The sequence below is a fragment of the Saccopteryx leptura genome, chromosome 2 (assembly GCF_036850995.1).
Source record: "Saccopteryx leptura isolate mSacLep1 chromosome 2, mSacLep1_pri_phased_curated, whole genome shotgun sequence".
NCBI lineage: Eukaryota > Metazoa > Chordata > Mammalia > Chiroptera > Emballonuridae > Saccopteryx > Saccopteryx leptura.
Genome location: NC_089504.1, coordinates 57022010 through 57039450, shown reverse-complemented (window position 1 = coordinate 57039450; position 17441 = coordinate 57022010). Strand labels below are relative to the sequence as shown.

General features: G+C 42.2%; 1 protein-coding gene across 6 annotated transcripts in view; it reads right to left on the bottom strand.

Annotated features, from left to right (window-relative positions):
• The window catches only part of TRPM3 (transient receptor potential cation channel subfamily M member 3), a 541722-nt gene that overhangs the window by 14117 nt on the left and 510164 nt on the right, over nt 1-17441 (bottom strand). For all 6 annotated transcript variants that reach the window (XM_066367997.1, XM_066368000.1, XM_066368001.1 and 3 more), the window contains 3 exons: nt 4141-4291; nt 3833-4032; nt 1369-1501 (listed from right to left, as the gene is read on the bottom strand). In XM_066367997.1, coding sequence (XP_066224094.1) covers nt 1369-1501; nt 3833-4032; nt 4141-4291 — 484 coding nt within the window. The remainder of the gene's footprint in view (nt 1-1368; nt 1502-3832; nt 4033-4140; nt 4292-17441) is intronic.

Here is a 17441-nt window from a genome sequence, read left to right as displayed (position 1 = left end):
CGTCTGAGCAATGGGTGTGTGTCTGCATGGCACAATTTTCTGGGAACCACAGGGTTATATGTCCATTAGTAAGTAGCTTTTTCTAGGCCTCAGAATGAGAAAGATCATCAGATTTGCAGTTCCTTTCTTACTTTGCCAGAAAATTGCTTCACATCATCTTATCATGAAATGTTCTATTTTGCAGTGACAGATGTGTATAAAACCTAGTCATGGCTTTAAACTTCATTAATATCGGCTGAGTGCCTGTGGATACAATCACTCAATGGCATATACATATACACCTCCTTATGTAGACTACATTTTTTGAAGAAATAAAGGGACCGGGACAGAAAAACGCTATTGTGTAATTTCTACAGAACTTCTACAGAATGTTTGAAGTGGGTAAGCAACAAAGCATCATTTCATGAAAGCTAGAAGTGACGGACTCAAATCTTAAAAGTCTGAATTATAGCAATTAACATCATCAATATAGTATACCTTTTCCCACTATTTATAATTTGCTTCTGACCTCTTTATATTGCAAATGTTTAAAATTTAAAGTCACAGCGAATGCTTTCTAATCCTCTGGGTATTGTCTGAACAGTGGTTCCCAAATGCTGGGTTTTGAAGGAGCCAGCCTGGAATGAGGTTGATTAGTCTACAGCAAAATGAGGAAAGTTAGAAAATGTTAAGTTCATCTGCATAAAGCTAGACTTACTAAATGAAAAGAGTTCTCTGTATTTTGAGGTTTTTCTTATAGCCCTACTAGTCCACAAGACCATTTGCTCAATGAGATGTAAAATATGTATGACCACTGAGCAGAAAAATCTGCTTTTATTTCTTTGCTTTTATCTTGTTGTATAAGAAGAAGAAATAAAATAATTCTGAAAAAAAAAACACCCCAAACTTCAACCATTATTCTAACTAATTCATTAGTCTCATGCTGTGGTTTATTCAGAAGATACCCATACAGGCACTTATACAAACCAGGACTATCAATACCCATGGAGAAGAGGCTCAGTAATAGTGAACACAAACCTGCTGCAGAGCTTTGAGCTGGGCTGGGTTTCTTCTGGTTTGTGTAGGGGTCAGAAATCTCCAATTTCTGGTCTGAGCCAGCAACTCCTGGCCTGTTCTGAATGCAACACTCTAGTATCTGTGGAGGGGGCTACAATGGCCGCAGGAGAAGTCTTAGGATCTCTCAGTCTGGGATTTTGATCTGTGAACCCTTCAGACAGTGTTCTGTTCTCTCATAAGCTTAACAATTTCTTGGAAGATAAAAGTAAACAGAAGGGGTCTCTGTTTGTTTTATGGCTGCATGAACAAAAGCAATTGATAAAGCATGCCATGGCAGACACATCCCAGCAGACATGTGACCTGGGAACACACCTTTCTGAAGTCACCCGTATCCTCTCATCATTGGATGAGTTGAAGTGGTCATCTTTTTCTCTGAAATATTCTTCTATGCACTGCTCTTCAAAATCATGTACTTTCTTGAGCTCATCATCAGTTATGAACAGTTCTGTGGAAAGAAATGAGATATGAGACAGAGAAGTAAAAGCACTAGCAAGTGTTCTGTGGGCCTAATGACATTCCCAATCTAAGCCAAGGTTAGGAGAAGGGGCCTATATTCTTTGCTAAGTCTCAAACTAAGTCCAAATCCTGCCAGGCAACTTATGTCACTGTCCCCTTTCTGGGAGTTAGATTCACTATGGGTCTCTGTGTTCATCTGAACATATTTGATTTACTAAAAGAACTGGTTACAATTATGCAAATTGTAAGGCCAAAAAATGTAGCTAAGTCAAGGAAAGGGAAGCTACACAGCGAATGGAGGTTTCTTAAAAAAGCTCAAATCCAGGCTGAGGAGTATGGCAGACAGACATTGTTAGCTGGGCTTACTAAAAACCCCTTTGCAACCTCATTCTGCCTCCCCCCCTTCCTACTGCAGATGCTAGAAAGCCAAATGCACACAGGTCCAGCCTCCCTTGAAGGTAGCAGCCATGATGAGACCCAGTTTGGTTCAAGAAACTAAACAAGTCTGCTGCAGGGAGGGGTCGGGTGTTGGGAAGAGATTTTGCTTTCCAGATAAACTATAGTGATGTGATTGAGTCTTTCTACATTTTTTCTACCTTTCCCTTTTCCTTTTGCCTTGAATATAAATGTGCCGACAGAAAGTGCAGCCGCTATTTTGCTACCAGGAGACAAGAGAGTGCATTAACGAGCAGCTGAGCCTAAAAATAGGACGCTGGGTCTCTGACTTCAGTGAGCTACTGTCATGCTCTCAGTTATCACCTAGTCACTTTTTGTTTCATGAGAAAAAGAAAACCTTATTTGTACTATTGTTAGTCTGGTTTCTATTAATAGGAGGTAAACTAATTCATAACTGATTTAGACAAAACAAACAAACAAACAAAAAATCAGCTCAGTGTAAATTTGGACCTTTTCCCACCCCACCCACTACCAGCTTTCTATTTGTCTAAATTTATGTTTCAGATGGAAATAGTGAACTTTGGAACACCCAACCCTTGCCAGTTCTCCAATGTTCATGTCTAGAAAGAAGTTGGCGTGGCCGTGTCAGGGAAGCTGTTAAAAGCTTCAGACTAGGGAAGCAGTTGATTAAATGGCTTTGGTTTCAAACTTCAGACCCACTAGTGATCGATCGCCTGGAGGTAGTTCCTGGGCCTCCATTCTAGAGGCTCGTTCGGTAGATTTAGTGTAGGCGGTCTACTTGCAAAACCATTGTAAGTGGCTTGTATGGGGCTGGAGGCCCAATGGCTCTTAACTGTGGGTGGTACCCAAGGGACAATTAGCAGTCAGTGGGAGATATTTGTTTTTAATGTGTGGAGGCTGCATGTGCTAAATCCCCTACAATGTGTGGGACAATCCTGTAAGTGAAGTATTGTTCTGACAAGAAGTGGATGGTGGAAAGTCTCCTTGCTTTTCCTTTTGAATCCTGAAAAGCAGGTCTGGTGTCCTCATGAAGTCATATAAGCACAATCCCTAAGGCTTGGAAAGTATTCAAGACCTTAAAAAGAATAATAGGTCCAGACACGATAATGGAAAGCCAAACTTAGTCACTGGCAACTCAACTCAAGTAGTGATGTCTAAATTATATATAATGCAGTATTGGGAGCATATAAATATGGTTGATATATTTTGTAATGGGACCTCTGTAAAGGAAGAAACTTAGAACCTATGGAGGTACTAAAACAGCTTTGCTAAAGCCTGGCTTTATCTCCCTAAGAAAGATGTGAGGCTGAAGATGCTTTATTTCAGCCTTGATGGTATTTTTTCTAACACTGTTTCTCAGGCAAGCATGGCTCCTGTTCCCTTCCAAGTCTAGAGTTGGCAGCAGTCGGCAGGAAGGAGGGGGAACCAGTGGCCATAGGCCTTGTACAACTGCCTACAGGAAGCAGGTACAGCTATCTAATTTGTGGCTGCTGGGGGTTGTCACTTAAAGCTTACTCAGGGCCCTGGCCGGTTGGCTCAGTGGTAGAGTGTCATCCCAGCATTTGGAAGTCCTGGGTTCGATTGTGGGCCAGGGCACACAGGAGAAGTGCCCATCTGCTTCTCCACCCTTCCCCCTCTCCTTCCTCTCTATCTTTCTCTTCTCCTCCCACAGCTGAGGCTCCACTGGAGCAAAGTTGGCCCGGGCACTAAGGACGGCTCCATGGCCTCTGCCTCAGGCACTGCAATGGCTCCGGTTGCAATGGAGCAACACCCCAGATGAGCAGAGCATTGCCCCCTAGTGGGCATGCCGGGTGGATCCCGCTTAGACGCATGTGGGAATCTGTCTGCTTCCCCGCTTCTCACTTCAGAAAAATACAAAAAAAAAAAAAAAAAAAAGTCTTACTCAGGCCATAGTCTCTTTCATCTGGGTCACTCTCATGTTTCTTCCACCGGCAGCACAGGTGCTGGAATATCATGGTCATGTGGCTGAAGATGATCAGTGGTGGTGGCAGAACCGGCCTTTCATGGAATGTCATGATGAGCTGATACCTCTGAAACTTCCACACTTGGTTGGATATTGATTTTACCTCAAAAAATGTATTGCTGAAATAGAAACCCGAGAGAAGCAAGTGAGAAACTCCACAGCTTTCTGAAGCATCACACCCTTCCAGCGCCCCCACCCCAATCCGCGTGCTCTGAAGAAGGACCCACTTAAAGACAGCAATGAGGAGGTTGACCAGCAGGATGTTCGCCACTAAGAGGTAGCAAGCCATAATGGCCGGCACGATCCAGGCTCCTGTCTTGCAGGGAGGCAGCTGAATGATTTTACCATCCTCGCGGGTCTCGTTCTGTCCACAGGGAGCTGCAGGAAGCAACACAGGCAAAAAATGAGAAATCATGGCTATCTGATTTAAAAAAACAACTGAATGGATGAGAGTTGGGTTTTTTTTTAAAGATGAAGAAAAAATACAGCCATCTCAAAACAAACAGAAAAAAAATAAAGAATGCTCCCAAAAAAGCCAAAATGGAAGAATGAAAGCTTCATGAATATCCGAGAGGGCTACTGCTACTCCAGCAGGGACCTGGTTCCTCCTGTCTCCTAAGTCTTCATCCAACTTTAAAGAGGTGGGTGGAGCCCCCCTTGCTCGTGCTGTTCCTGGGCCCCTACTTTCGCTCAGGGGCCCTCAGTGTCCTCGGAAACCTAGTGAGGGCTTTCCTGGGGAGCAGCAGGAGAGCAATCTCACTGCCCCGTCAAGTTCCTTTCAGAATGAGCTGTGGAGGCCAGTAAACAGCTGTAAGAACAGCAACAGGAGGGACTATTGATTGGGAATTAACACCAGGGCAGCTGTTAATTGCTACAAGAAACAACCCAGGGGCTCTGAGTTAACGATTTGCTGTCTCAGTGAGGAAGGAACGAAACAGGGCGATGCTTTGGGAAGTAGTTTAGAGGCCTTGTCTCTAGGTGCTCCTGACAAATGACATTTCACGGAGCGGGTGATGGGGCGATGGGCCAGGACCCTGGAGCCCTGAGCCACCTGCTTCTTCCAGCGGCATTTTCATTCTAAAAATGTGCTTTCCAGGGCACAGGGAACAAGACCCGACTGCATTGAAAAAATGGGCAAATGGAGACAGAAAAGATCTGGAGGTGAGGGTGAGGAGGAAGGTGAATTGTGGGACTGGGTGAGCATGAGTCATGTGCTAACGAGTTGTGCTTGGAGCTTCCGGGTAACTTCAGGGGAAAGAGGAACCTTTGACAGAACTTCTTAGTGCTGCACTGACAGCCGGGCTCAGGGAGTGAGATGATGGCCCCAGGTGCCCGGGGACAGGTGAGCTCACCCTCCAGCTCCATCTGTCCCTCTCCCTTACTTGGCTTTAGAACAGGGTCCTTTTACAGCTATTTATACTGCTCACAAAACTTAGGAGATATTTCAAAAATGAATATGAAGCAATAAAATATCCCCTAATTTTTGTGAGCAGTGTATAAAAAAGGGGTGGGACTTGAAGAGTCCCAGCAGTTGCCACAGTCAGCTTTTGAAGACCTGACAGAAAGATTTGCAAAGATGACCCAGAATCGTCCTAACAGGAGGACCTGGCAAGGGAAGTCCATTCTCTTTGCAAGAGGTAATGTTGCTAAGCTGTGCACCTCTCTGTAGTGCCCACCCCTGGCCTCACAGGGGATCACCTGGAGAGCTTTGAGAAAAATACCAATTCCTAACCCCATCCCAGGCAATTCAATCAAATCTCGGAGGGTGGCCCAGGCATCAGTATTTCTTTTAAAACTTCCCAGGTAATTCTCAGGCCACTAAGATAAGTTTACTGAACTAAAATTAGGCTGGAAAAGTTATGTGATTTCTGACATGCCCTAAAGCCCATAATGCACTTTCTCAGACTGGGGGGGTAGGGTGTGTCTTTCATAATATCAGGACAGCAAGCCCCTGTCTTTCTGACCAGAGAAAGATGACCAAAATGCATCCTTTGGATGTGCCTGCAAGATGATGGGGTCTTGGAGTCAGATGTTTCCAAAGAGCTGGCATCTTTTTTATTACTGGTAGGGGTGGCACTAACCACCCGAGACAGCTGTCCTGTGGAAGAAAAACCTGGTGGTGGAGGTGCCCACTGGCTCCAGGACTAAGTCCAGACTCTGAGGGTGGCCAGCCCAGAGCCATCTTTTGCCACTTTGCACCTCACCCTGTGAGCCCAAACTGGGCCAAGTTTCTCGCAGTTCCTAGAAGCATCATGCTGTCTCTTCCTTCCTGACTTTTGAGCTTTGCTTCTTTTGCTCCCACTGCCATGCTTCCCTTGGGTGAATGCTCTACAGTTTTCAGTATTCACTTAGCTTTTGGACGCCTATCCCAGCTCACATTCTGCCCCAAGGTCTGGAATAGGTATTGACAAAGATTTTCTGTTTGACCAGCCTTTCCCTAGTCTCTCCTGAGAACTTTTCCCAGCAGGCCTCAGCTTTTGGATTTCAGTGTTTGTCACTGCATTGTCCAATTTTAGCAAAAATCTTGCTAAGTCAGTTTAGCTAAAACCCTCGAGATCTGATACCATTGATATCTAATCAGGTTTCTTATTTTCCACCCTCCGCTTTCCCTGCCAGTTGATGTTTGATCACCCGACTTGCCTTTAGCAAATGTCCTGTTAGGTCAGTTTATCCAGACTCCCCTTTATCCCTGGTGTTCCTCTTAGTGATTTTCCATGCACTGACCCCTACCCTTCTCCTGGCCATAAATTCCCAGTTTTCCTTGTTGTGTTCAAAGTTTTGTCCAATCTTTCTCCTAAAATACAAAGCCCTGTTGCAGTGGTCCCATCCCCTTAAATAAAATTTTCCTTACCATCTTTAACAAATGTCAGGAATGCTTTTTTCTTTAACAAGTAATGTTTCCTTAGTAATTCCATTTTCCTTACAATTCCAGAGCTCCCTGTGCTTATTCCTTTAGGAGGCTTCTTACACTGTGTCACCATTACCAATTTACTCATCTGTGTCCCACACAGAGTTCCAGTGGGAAAACTGCTCTTGACTCAGCGCACACACTCAGGACATCCACACGTATCCTCACATGGTCACATGACCACTGTTTGTTGAATGAACAAAGAAGGTCATTGGACACATTTGGTTGGTGAGCACTGACAGACATTTCCCACAGCTCCACAGGCCTGCTCATGATAGACAGACCCAGTTCTGAGTGGTTGTTGGCTCCTTCCTTAGGTTCTTTCCAGAAATCCCACCCTCAACTTGGCAAGAAGGCTACTCATCCTTGACCAGACTTTGGGGTCTCAGTTACCCACTTGACCACAGGCCTCAAGGGATTACTTGCTTTGCTTTTCTCTCCTCAGGGTAGCTGGCTCCACTCGTCACCCTCTTCCTCCCAGCTGACCCCTTGGGTGGTTGTCACTCCTGTGCTGCCCTTCCCTCTGGCTCCTGCTCAGATCTCTGGGGAAACTGAGAAAGAGCAGCAGAAGGAACTGCTTCGGATAAGTCACCAAGTACACAGTTTAGACAGATGTGGTCCCCGATTTTCATTTCTCAATGACATTCTGAGATTTCTCTTTACATTCTGCGAGAACATAAAACAAATGTGTGAGGGGCAGGGCACATCCGTCTTGCTCTTTTGACCCCATGTGTAGTGAAGCGTGCAGACGCTTCTCCACTAAGGCTTCTTCCAGCCTAGAGAGAAAACCAGGGAGAACACTAGGTGCTTGTTGGTTTCATGGCTCATGTACATTGCTATGTGCCTTCAGGTAGTGTCACTGACATATTCTAGACCTCTTCTTGTTTCCTCTGCTTCATTCCTCAAAGGCCCCTAAAAGTTACCCAGCTCAATACCTTTATGCATGATTTGCTTAATGTGGGAACTCCCTGCCAATCCTTTGGGTATTAATCTATTTCAGCTTCTCCCATACTTTTCATTCATCTTGCCTTTATAGAGGCAGTATTATTTTAGTGGTTGGAAATATTCATTATAATGGGTTCAGACCTGATTCTATCATTTTCAAGTTATGTGACATTAGCTTACTCCAAGAACTTCAGCTTCCTAATCTGTAAAATGGGGTAGTAATAGTATGTAACATGAGGGGAGGTTGTCAAGATCATTAAATGGAATAATGCATGCAAAGCATGTAGCTCAGTATCTAACACATAGCACCGATTAACATTAGCCAGTGCCGTCCTTAGTATTGCTGCTTCTGTAATGAATAGACATTAAGTTCCTCAAGGTTAGGGACTATGTCTGATTCTTCTTTGTTTTGCAATCACAATGCATAACACTTATTCCACAAATATATAGTGAGTGGTTATAATACACTGGGTACAGGGGACATTGGGGATCAAAGAGACGATCCCTGTTGTTTAAGCACCTTACAATTTAGTAGAGGGCACAGAAAGGGAAGAGAACAGGGTACAGTATTATTATGTGATGTGATCTCTCAAGAAGCACTTCAGAATGGCTGCAGCCCCTCTGCCCGGGTCACACTGAGCAGTCTGGTAGTCAGGGCCAGCCTTGAGGACCATCATTGTACAGCAACAAGTGCATTATAAATGAATTAGATGATCCTTGTGACAGTGATAATGATAATAAAAATAAATCATTAAGACACAGCCTTCATTTGGTAATATTAGCAAAGAGGCAGTGAACATTATATGCAGTAGTTAGCACAAAACGCTATTCTATAATGGCTCCGAATGATGTTCTGTTCTGGCTATTTACCTGCATTAGAAAGTGCTCTGTCTCAAACTTACAGATGTCTGCCACTGATGAGATGAACTGGGTGATTTAAAGCCCTGATAAACAGCAGATTTCATGATGGGAGGTAAGTTATGTGGATTGTCACGAAGCACAACACATTGTTCCCCCAAAGTATGAGGAATTTTTTTTTTTTAATTAAGTGAGAGGTGAGGAGGCAGAGAGACAGAATCCCGCATGAGCACTGACCAGGATCCACCCAGCAGGCCCTCTACCAGGTATGCTCTGCCCATCTGGGGCCACTGCTCCATTGCTCGGCAACCTAGCTATTTCAGCACCTGAGGCGAGGCCATGGAGCCATCGTCAGCTCCCAGGGCCAGCTTGCTTGAACCATTTGAGCCATGGCTGTGGAAGAGGGAGAGAGAGAGAGAGGTGGAGAAGCAGACAGTCACTTTACCTGTGCTCCCTGACTGAGAATCGAACCCAGGACTTTCATATGCTGGGCCCATGCTCTACCGCTGAGCCAACCAGTCAGAACCAAAGCATGAGAAATTAAAACAAAAATACCAATGTTTGATATAATCAGCATCATTTAAAAAATGATGAAGAAGTTGTATTTCTTAAAGATTGTCCCTTTCTCTCCTGTCTAACGAAATGTCTCCAAAGCTTATGCCAAATCACAGGCAATGGAATAAAGACCTTAGCTGAGTACATGACTAAATTTATTCTTTTTTTTTTTTCTAAAGAAAGGATTTTCAACTAAAAATCCATCTTGAGATGGTAAGGAGACAAAGAGGATTTTTCTACCTCCTTTTGAAAATCCATCCAGTTTTCTATGGAGAATTTAGAATGCCATTAGCACAGTTTCTAGGACTGACTCCAGAGTGAATTAGGTTCAGATAGCTTTGGTTTTTTGTCTTTTTTTCCTGACACAATGGTTTTCTTGATGAGACAACTGGAGATGTCTCCTTTTGTATGGCTACATCATTCCAGAAGGTTCTTGATCTAAGAATCCTAGATAGCAGTAAATCCAGGCAGATGTTTTCTTTCTATTTATTTCAATAGGCCAGCACCAATGTCCTCCAGTAATGAAGGAGAGGAAGAGCAGAGGTCATTGAAAAGGTAAGCTCCCACTTTGTAGAGTCAGAAGTACCACCCACCAGCTTTGTCTTTTACTTGTTTTTGTGGTTCATTTATTTTCCCTTCTAATCCAACTGCTGGATGAGATGCAGATCAATAGTGACATGTCACAAGGGCCAGCATGAGAAAGGAGTAAGAGGAGGACTCATTCCTTCATCTGTTAGTATAAGAAGTTGGATTATTGATATTTCCTACAGTGTGGTACATACACAACTTGGGAAGTCCAGGATGATTTTAGGACACAGGAACAGGACATTAAATAACATTGAATTGGATGAAAAAGTGATAACCTTTCCAAGCCTCTTGCCATCTTTCTTCCGCCACCAGAGAGAATGTGTCAGTTTGAGGATAATATTTCTTTAAAACTTCCTTCACATTTGCTAAATTCCCTTTGCTGTAAAGACTGGGAAGGCTGAAGGCTCTAGCACAGGGGCCCTCAAACTACAGCCCGCAGGCCGCATGCGGCCCCCTGAGGCCATTTATCCGGTCCCTGCCACACTTCCACTTCCAGAAGGGGCACCTCTTTCATTGGTGGTCAGTGAGAGGAGCATAGTTCCCATTGAAATACTAGTCAGTTTGTTGATTTAAATTTACTAGTTCTTTATTTTAAATATTGTATTTGTTCCCATTTTGTTTTTTTACTTTAAAATAAGATATGTGCAGTGTGCATAGGGATTTGTTCATAGTTTTTTTTATAGTCCAGCCCTCCAACGGTCTGAGGGGCAGTGAACTGGCCCCCTGTGTAAAAAGTTTGGGGATACCTGCTCTAGCACCTGGACAGAATTTTGTAACAATGTGGTGTTTTAATTCTGTTTATTTTATAGTTATCTTCTATTTACATAAAATCTTACTGATTTTTCTACTTATGGCTGTCATACAAATTTAAAAAAAAATTAATTTAGGGCCCTGGCTGGTTGGTTCAGTGATAGAGTATCAGCCTGGAGTGGTTCATTTACTTTCTCTTCTAATCCAACTGCTGGATAAGATGCAAATCAGTAGTGACATGTCACAAGGGCCAGCATGGTTTGATTCCGGGCCAGGGCACACAGGAGAAGTGCCCATCTGCTTCTCCACCCTTCCCCTTCTTCTTCCTCTCTATCTCTCTCTTCCCCTCCAGCAAAGACTCCACTAGAGCAAAGTTGGCCAGGGCGCTGAGGATGGCTCCATGGCCTCCACCTCAGGCGCTAGAATGGCTCCAGTTGCAACAGAGCAGAACCCCAGATGGGTAGAGCATCGTCCCTTAGTGGGCAGGTGGATCCTGGTCGGGTGCATGCGAGAGTCTGTCTGTCTCCACGCTTCTCACTTCAGAAAAATACAAAATAAATAAATAAATATGTTAATTAATTAATTAATTTAGATTTTCTAAATGAGTCATTTTTTTGTGTGTGTGACAGAAACAGAGAGAGAGACAGAGAGAAGGAAAGATAGGGACAGACAGGCAGAAAGGGAGAGAGATGATAAACATCAATTCTTTGTTGCAGCTCCTTAGTTTTTCATTGATTCCTTTCTCATATGTGCCTTGACCAGGGAGGGGGGGCGGTTGGGAGCTACAGCAGAGTGAGTGACTCCTTGCTCAAGCCAGATAACTTTAGCTCAAGTCGGTGACCTTGGGCTTTAAGCTAGTGACCTTTGGGCTCAAGCCAGTGACCATGGGTCATATCTATGATCCCACGCTCAAGTCAGCGACCCTGAGCTCAAGTTGGTGAGCTCACACTCCAGCTGGATAAGCCACGCTCAAGCCTGCAACCTTGGGGTTTTGAACCTAAATTCTCTGTATCCCAATCCAATGCTCTGTCCTCTGCAGCACCACCTTGTCAGGCTAAATGAGCCAATTTAACTAAAAATATTAAAGAGTATAACAGATGTTATAAAACAATAAGTGGTATATGTGACTAATGATTGGGAAATGCTGGATTAGATGAGCTCTAAATCTCATCTAATCCTGATATTCTATTATGTATGCTATGATTCTATGAAGAGAAGCAAAAGACCAGAATAACCCCTAGACTAGATTATCTACTCCTGGAGCTAACTGTAGGTCACTTGTAAAAGAAATCTTATTCTTCGCACTTCTGGCAGAAGAGCAATCTAATAACTAGCCTCTCCTGTATGATATGGAACCCAGCCACCACAGGATGAAAAGAGGATGATAACAGGGCATGTAACTCTTTAGGCCTTCTGATCTATTTGCTATTTGCATACATTTTTAGCTTTGAGCTATTTAGAAAGCACAATTAAATTGACTAACCCTCATTTTTTAATCTAGTGAATTAGAAAGCAGGATGTCACAAGCCTAGGTATGTTGTGTGTGGGTTGTGGGGGAAAAGGGGAGAAAATTCAATTCCCCCTGTTATCCTGGTCCTGTGTTATTGCTATTCTATACATCTAGCTTTACCTAGAGACCAAACTATCATTTATTTTCTGTCTTTTGAGAGGGCTTCAACATTCCAACTTTAGTAGTCCATTATTTGGTATCAGGAATTATATCAGAAAGAGTTTGTGCAAATTTGACAGGGAAGGATATGTATCTACACTAGCCTGTTGTGCATGTCAGTGAGTTTGTTGGTGTGATACAGCAGCTTGATTGCATTAGTAGCTCCAGGGTCTTTTCTCTCACCCTATTTAAGCTCCTTTGTCAGATGATTTGATAGTTTCTCTCACTAAACAGGTGGGATCTGTTTCCTTTCGCCTTGATTCTGAGTTTGGCTATGTGAATTTCTTTGGCCAGTAGGATATTAGTAAATGAGACTATTACAGAACCATAAAAAAGTCCTTGGGTGTTTCTGTTTCCACTCCTCTACTTCAGTCATCACCTGAGGAACATGCCTGAGCTAGCCTGTTAGAGGATGAATATACAAGCCTCTGCTCCCAGTCCCCTTTTATTAAAATTTAAGTGAGAAGAGGAGAGATAGACTCCCACATGTGCCCTGACTGGGATCCACCTGGCAATCCCCATCTGGGGCTGAGGCTCGTAACCAAGCTATTTTTAGCTCCTGAGGTAGAGGCTCCATGGAGCCACCCTCAGCACCTGGAGCCAACACACTCAAATCAACTGAGCCATAGCTGCAGGAGAGGAAGAGAGAGAGAAGGGGAAGGGGGGGGGGTAGAGAAGCAGATAGTTGCTTCTCCTGTGTGTCCTGACCAGGAATTGCACCCAGAACTTCTACATGGCAGGTTGATGCTCTACCACTGAGCCAACCGCCCAGGGCTCCTTTTTGTTTTTTGAGCTGATACTGTTGTGGATCAGTTGACAGCCAGCTGATTTCCTGGCAGGTGACTGAGCATGATTGAGCCCAGCCAAGTTCAGAACAACCATCAGACAACCCACAGTCTCCTGAGATCAATAAATGTTTGCAGCTTTAAACCATTGCCATCTGGAGTAGTTTGTCCTAAAGCATTATCAGTAAGTAATGTCAACAAATTCCTGATGTATATGCTCCACTTCCTTTGCCCTGTTCATAGCTAGGCAAACCTAGGTCTTTCAGGTTGACAAAGACCTTTCCTAATTTCTTCACTATCTCACCTCAGTTCAGACCAGTTCCCATCACTGCTCAAAAAACAGGTCCCATCATTGCCCAAGGAGGAGTGAGTTCATTGACTGACCAGTGACTAATCTGACTGTCTTTAGAACTGAACTGAGGTGTGAGACTTTAGGTGAAGGCAGGTACTTAATTGAAAGATCTTATAATGTTAGGTCATGTAAAGGTAAAGCAAGCCATCTAAAAAGGAGGGGAAAGGAAGGGAAGAGAGAAAAAGGAGACACAGTGAAAGAGGAAGAGAGAACACATGAGATGATTGACTGGTTGAGACTGGAGAGAAGTATAGAGAAAAACAGACAAGAGTGATCAGGTCTTCACATTCAGGCTTCACTCCATTTCTGTTTTTGAATGTCTTTGAGGTTCCCTTTTATATGCTTAATCTTCATTTAATCTGTTTTAAGTGGGATTTGTTTTCTTGTGATGAACATTTTTCTCTAGTAAACACCTGAGAGAGAATCAGCGTCTTAGGCTGGTAGTTTTATCGTGTCATAGGAGAAGGCAAAGATCCAGAGTTCTGGGAAACTCGTGGCAATCACGGAGGGGCTGGAAAGAAGGCGGCCCAGGGAAGGGTTGGAAGGGTGGAAATAAAAGCATTTAACTTACAAATTTACTGAGGACTCACCTTATTCATTTTGATATTTGCAAAAACAAAATAGGATTAGATAGACTATTTTCTTCTTCAAACCAAAACAACAAAAAAGTCAGAGAAAAAGTCAAATAAATGATTTACTCTCCCAGATTTTTAAGCTACTGTCCTCCTCCATTGTAATTCTTGACTGATGTTTTCATCACAGCTCATAATGTTGCAACGATACAGGCTTCAGAGCTATAAGGGCTGGATTATATACACACATATATATATATATTTTTTTGCTTAACCCCTTTACCTTCTTTTACCTACCTCCACAACCCCTTTCTCTCTGACAGCTATCAGTCTGTTCCATGTACCCATGCCTCTGTTTCTATTTTATTCATCAGTTTATTTTGTTCATTAGATCCCACATATAAGTGAGATCATATGGTACTTGTCTTTCTCTGACTGGTTTATTTCACTTATAATACTCTCCAGGTCCATCCAGACTATTGCAAAAGTATGATTTCCTTTTATTTATTTTTTATGGCTGAGTAGTAGTCCACTGTATAAATGTACCAGAGCTTTATTATCCACTCCTCTACTGATGGGCACTTGGGCTGTTTCCAGATCTTGGCTATTGCTAATAATGCTGCAATGAACACAGGGGTGTATACATTCTTTTGAATTAGTGTTTCAATTTCATCAGATATATTCCCAGAATATATCACTGGGTCAAAAGGCAGTTTCATTTTAAAGTTTTTGACAAAACTCTATACTGTTTCCCTCAGTGACTGCACCACTCTGCATTCCCGCCAACAAGTACCCTCACAATAGGTGGCTTGGGAGCAGGAACAAAGTTCTTACTAAAGACTTCAGAGCAAAATCCCAGCTTTTCTCATTACAGAGAAACTCCTGAATTGTTGCTGCTTGGTGCAAACTCTTTGCTGTACCTGCTGTGTCAAAGAACAATAAGCTTAAGTACAGACCAAGCCTTTCCTGTGGCAGCCTTCCCAATCAAAGCTGCAGCCCGTGCTTAAACTGATCATTTCTAAACTCTTTTACTCAACAGTTTGTGTATCCATCACAAAATATCTGAAGAGAAAGGGTAGATTTACATTCTCATTGCATTTCTTCATGAAGATAGGAAGGTTGTTACTCTTCTTTTTAAGTAAAATTGATGGTTTCCATGAAATCTGTATTTTTTTCTTAGATTTGAAAAAAACACACATACACACTCCACAGATGTTGCTGTTTTCACAAATGATCAACTGACTTGACCATGTGGTTAGAATACAGGGGTTGGCAGAAATAGGTTTACAGTTGTTCATGTGGAAAATAATACAATAATTAATACATGATAATACAAGAATAAACTCTGTGTTTTGCACTTTCTCAATTGTGAACCTCATTTGCCTACCCCTCATATTTGAAAATAGTTTGTCATTGCACAAGTTACATACTAGTAACATGAAAGCTGATCTATATTTGTTTTTTTTTGTTTGTTTGTTTTTAAATACGGACATCTCGGCCTTATGTGTGAAGGCACAGTGGATAAAGTGTCCACCTGGAACGCTGAGGTCACTGGTTTGAAACCCTGGGCTTGCCTGGTCAAGGCACATACTACGAGTTGATGCTTCCCACTCCCCCCTTCCGCTTTTCTCTCTCTCCTTTCTCTAAAAATCAATAAATAAAATCTTTTTTTAAAACAAGAACATTCCATTTTTAATGAGCTTATGCCTCATACAGCTTCATTCTAAACAATGCTGGGTGGTGGCATTTCCTTTGGTCAAATTGGTCTAAAGAGACCTGTTGGAAAATCCAAAACTAAACCACAAGCAGTATAAAATTGGCTAGTTTCTCGGTCCTACTCAGAAAGAAAACAAGTTGGGCTTTCCCCCACTATATCCCTTGCTTAATTGTGAAACAAAGGCTATTCTCTGGGCTCTGGTGGACCAGCTTGTGGATTGCAAGCTTGGGAAGTTTATAACTGACTGTTTTCTGTCTTTCTTTCTCCATATCTTGTATTACTATTTAATCAAAAGAGGACAGTTAATGTAAAGGCTCTGTGCCTACTCAATGATCTCTCTTTCTCTTCCACACACTCTCACACACACCAGGATAGAAAGAAGAGAGAAGAAAGTTTGGGGAGTTTGGGGTCAAGTCCAACTTGATAACTAAGTTAGCTAAGAAGATAGAGAGTAGTACCCTACTGCATTCATTTAATGTATGATCTGATTACAACTGCATTCTAATGAAAGATGCAGTTCTACTTATGGCAACATATAACCAATGTCCAGTAGACGGAGAGTGATTATTGTTCCTTGGGGCCACAATAGGACACGCCAACTTGGACATACATAAATCAGATGACCAAGTTTTTCTCTACAAGTTTTCAAAAATAGTACTGCTATGGGTTTGATGAAACAATTTTTAAACTCAAGAACAGGAAGCATTTATAATTATATAGCAAACGATTGTGGTTAAAACCATCTTAGAGATGGTTGTGTTGTTCTATGCCAGATGCTTCTATACATATAAGCTAATTTGATTGCCATAATAACAAACACAATTTTTAAAAAGATATTAATAAGGCTGTTCATTAAGACAAAATGGTAGAAATCCTGCAAGAAACACTTTAGAATTTCCTACCCATTCATTTACTTTTAAAGATTTCATTTGACAAACAGTAAAGTACTTGCTATAGTCCAGGCATTATTTTGCATGCTTTATAAATTCCAACTTATGAAAAATGTGAGAAAAAACCATAAGGTTCTATCCTAGTCAGCTTAAACTGCCATAACAAAATACCACAGACTGGGTGGCTTAAACAGCAGGCATTTATTTCTCACAGTTCTGGAGGCTGGGGAGTCTAAGATCAAGCTGCCAGCTAATTCCATTCTCCAGGGAGAGCCCTCTTCTTGGCTTGCAGATGGCTTCATATGGCAGAGAGAGGGGAAGAAGATCTCTCTTGCCTCTTATAAAAACACTAATCCCATCATGAGGGTCCCAAACTCATGATCTCATTTAAATCTAATTACCAGCTAAAGGTCCCATTATAATCACATTGAGGTTTAGGTAATCAACACCTGCATTTTGTAGAGACACAACTTAGTTCAAAACAAGTAGATCATATTATATCCATTTTACAGATGAGTAGACTGAGGCACAAAGAGACAAATAACTTGCCCAATGACACACAGCTAATAAGAGGCCTCATAAAATTGATTAAAACCTATGATTTTATCATCTTACCTACACATATTGTGCTATTTCTCATAATGAGAGAGTTGAGAATTATGTTAAACTCAAGATGGTTTGAATGCTCAAATGTCTGCATTTAGACTTTTCTTCTATTTCACTCTTTTATCTGGGTCAGTGGCCCTCAAATGGTGATGTCCATTAGTCATACTCTTTTCACGTTATGAAGACTTTTGAGAGTAAATTTGACCATTACTGAGTTTTGGTCAACCTGCTTACTTTAAGAATCACATCTTTGTGGATAATGCATTCAATGTAAATGGAAAAAATATATTTATCACCACAAATATAATAAAATATTTTACAGCCCAATTTTCA